Source organism: Octopus bimaculoides, chromosome 29 (genome assembly GCF_001194135.2).
Source record: "Octopus bimaculoides isolate UCB-OBI-ISO-001 chromosome 29, ASM119413v2, whole genome shotgun sequence".
Taxonomy (NCBI): domain Eukaryota; kingdom Metazoa; phylum Mollusca; class Cephalopoda; order Octopoda; family Octopodidae; genus Octopus; species Octopus bimaculoides.
In genome coordinates this window covers 69,694-71,893 of record NC_069009.1, presented here as the reverse complement: position 1 = coordinate 71,893, position 2,200 = coordinate 69,694, and the positions used below count along the sequence as shown (strand labels likewise).

General features: G+C 35.7%; 1 protein-coding gene across 1 annotated transcript in view; it reads right to left on the bottom strand.

The window, feature by feature from the left end:
- LOC106875475 (sphingosine kinase 2) overlaps positions 1-2,200 on the bottom strand; it is a 10,475-nt gene that overhangs the window by 4,621 nt on the left and 3,654 nt on the right. Inside the window, exons 2-3 of the mRNA XM_014923633.2 lie at positions 1,787-1,902; positions 1,200-1,423 (exon numbers count right to left, since the gene is read on the bottom strand). Of these exons, the coding sequence (XP_014779119.2) occupies positions 1,200-1,423; positions 1,787-1,902 (340 nt within the window). The remainder of the gene's footprint in view (positions 1-1,199; positions 1,424-1,786; positions 1,903-2,200) is intronic.

The following is a 2,200-nucleotide window of genomic DNA, read 5'->3' as shown; positions in this document are numbered from 1 at the left end:
ATATATATAACATATATATACATACATATATATATAATATATATATATACATACATATATATATACATAAATAAATATCCACATATATATATAATATATATATACACACACATATATATATATACATATATATACATATATACATACATTCATATATATATACATATATAAATACATATATATATACATATATACATACATATATTATATATATATATATATATATGTATATATATATATATATACATACATACATACATATATATATAGATACATATATATATATTTATATATATATATATAAATATAAATACATGTATATATGCATATATATATATAAATACATGTTTTTATATATATATATACATACACACATATATATACGTACACACACGCGTATATATATGTCTTTAGATCGTAGTTGCAGCATTTAACCTTTACAGTAACGAAAGGTTGGTTTCTTACCTCCACTTCCCTCCTCCTTCTCACGGTCCTCATCACTTCGTCACCACAATCACCTCTTTAAGATCACCACCACCACCACCATCTCCATCATTATCACCAATCCCCACCACCACCATCATCATCATCATTGTCCTCATCATCATCACCATAATCACTATACACACACACACGCACTTGTGTGTGTGTGTGTGTTTGTGTGTCTCTTTTTTTTTTTTACTTGTTTCAGTCATTAGACTGTGGCCATGCTGGGGCACCGCTGAGAAGAATTTTTAGTTCAACAAATCGATTTGTTTTTTTTTAAACCTGGTACTCACTATATCAGTTCTTTTTTTGCCAAAATTGCTAAGTTGCAGGGACGTAAACAAACCAACACTGGTTGTAAAGCGGTAGCAGGGGGCAAACACACACACAGACACACACTACACACACACACACACACACACACATGTATGCATATGACTGGGCTTCTAATTGTCGGAGCCCTGGGAACAGTGAGTAAAAATCTTGAGAAGTACGTGGAACCAATAGGGGCTGCAATAAGGGTGGAGCACTTGCAGAAAACAGCATTGCTTGGAACCACCCGAATACTCCAGAAAAATAAGAGGTGTTACTTTAGTTCACTGGTAGTGAACAGCTGACACTGTAGTACATCTCCAGCATTAGAAGCTGTACAAAGGCAATGATAATAATAATAATAATAATAATAGTAATAATAATAATAACATTGTACCTACCAATAAGCCGTTGTGCTAGGAGAAAGAGAAATCTCTTTGAACCAAGGCTTTTCCTGTATTTTTCACTCTCATAGTCAATGTCTGCAATGAAACCCCAGGTAACCGATAAGAAGGAGTACATGGATTGGTTTACAGTCTGGATGGCCACCAGATCGAGAGGGAGTACTTGGTGTTTGATCAGGATGAACGTTGAGTGAAGAACCATGTTCTCTAGAATAGGTTCACTGTTGGGAAAGAGAAAAAAAGACAAGAGTTGAGATAAATTAAGGGTTGTGTTGGGGGAGGAGGAAAAGGAGGGTTAACTGAGCTGGCGGGGTGGGGGACAGAGAATTGGCAATGGTAGAAATATGGTAACAAAAGGGTTAAAGTGATCAAAATTTCATATCAGTTTATGTTCCCAGCACAAGCTTAATAACAACTAAGTTAGTTCATTAAATTCCTCGAAGTTAATTGAAACAAAGGCGGTGGATTTCAAGAGAGATGTCGTGACAAAAAGGTTAAAATATCCTAAATTGATGGTAGTATTAGAAGTGTTTGGTGTTATAGCTAAGGTTAGCAGAATGAAGTAACAAATGTGAATACATTACCCTGCTGAGTAATTGATGGAACAACACAAGGCATTCCCCGAACCCCCAGGGATACAACCAATTGGGATCTTGAGGGCTTGATCCCAGTCAGGGCGAGACATCAGTCCATTGATGACCTGGAATAAAGCAAAAACAACTTTTATTCAATTGAGCCATACATATAAATATATATTTCTTTATTGCCCACAAGGGGCTAAACATATAGGGGACAAACAAGGACAGACAAAGGGATTAAGTCGATTACATCGACCCCAGTATGCAACTGGTGCTTATTTAATCAACCCCGAAAGGATGAAAAATAAAGTTGACCTCGGTGGAATTTGAACTCAGAATGTAACAGCAGACGAAGTACTGCTTAGCATTTCACCTGGCGTGCTAACGGTTCTGCCAGCTCACTGCCCTTATATATGTGTG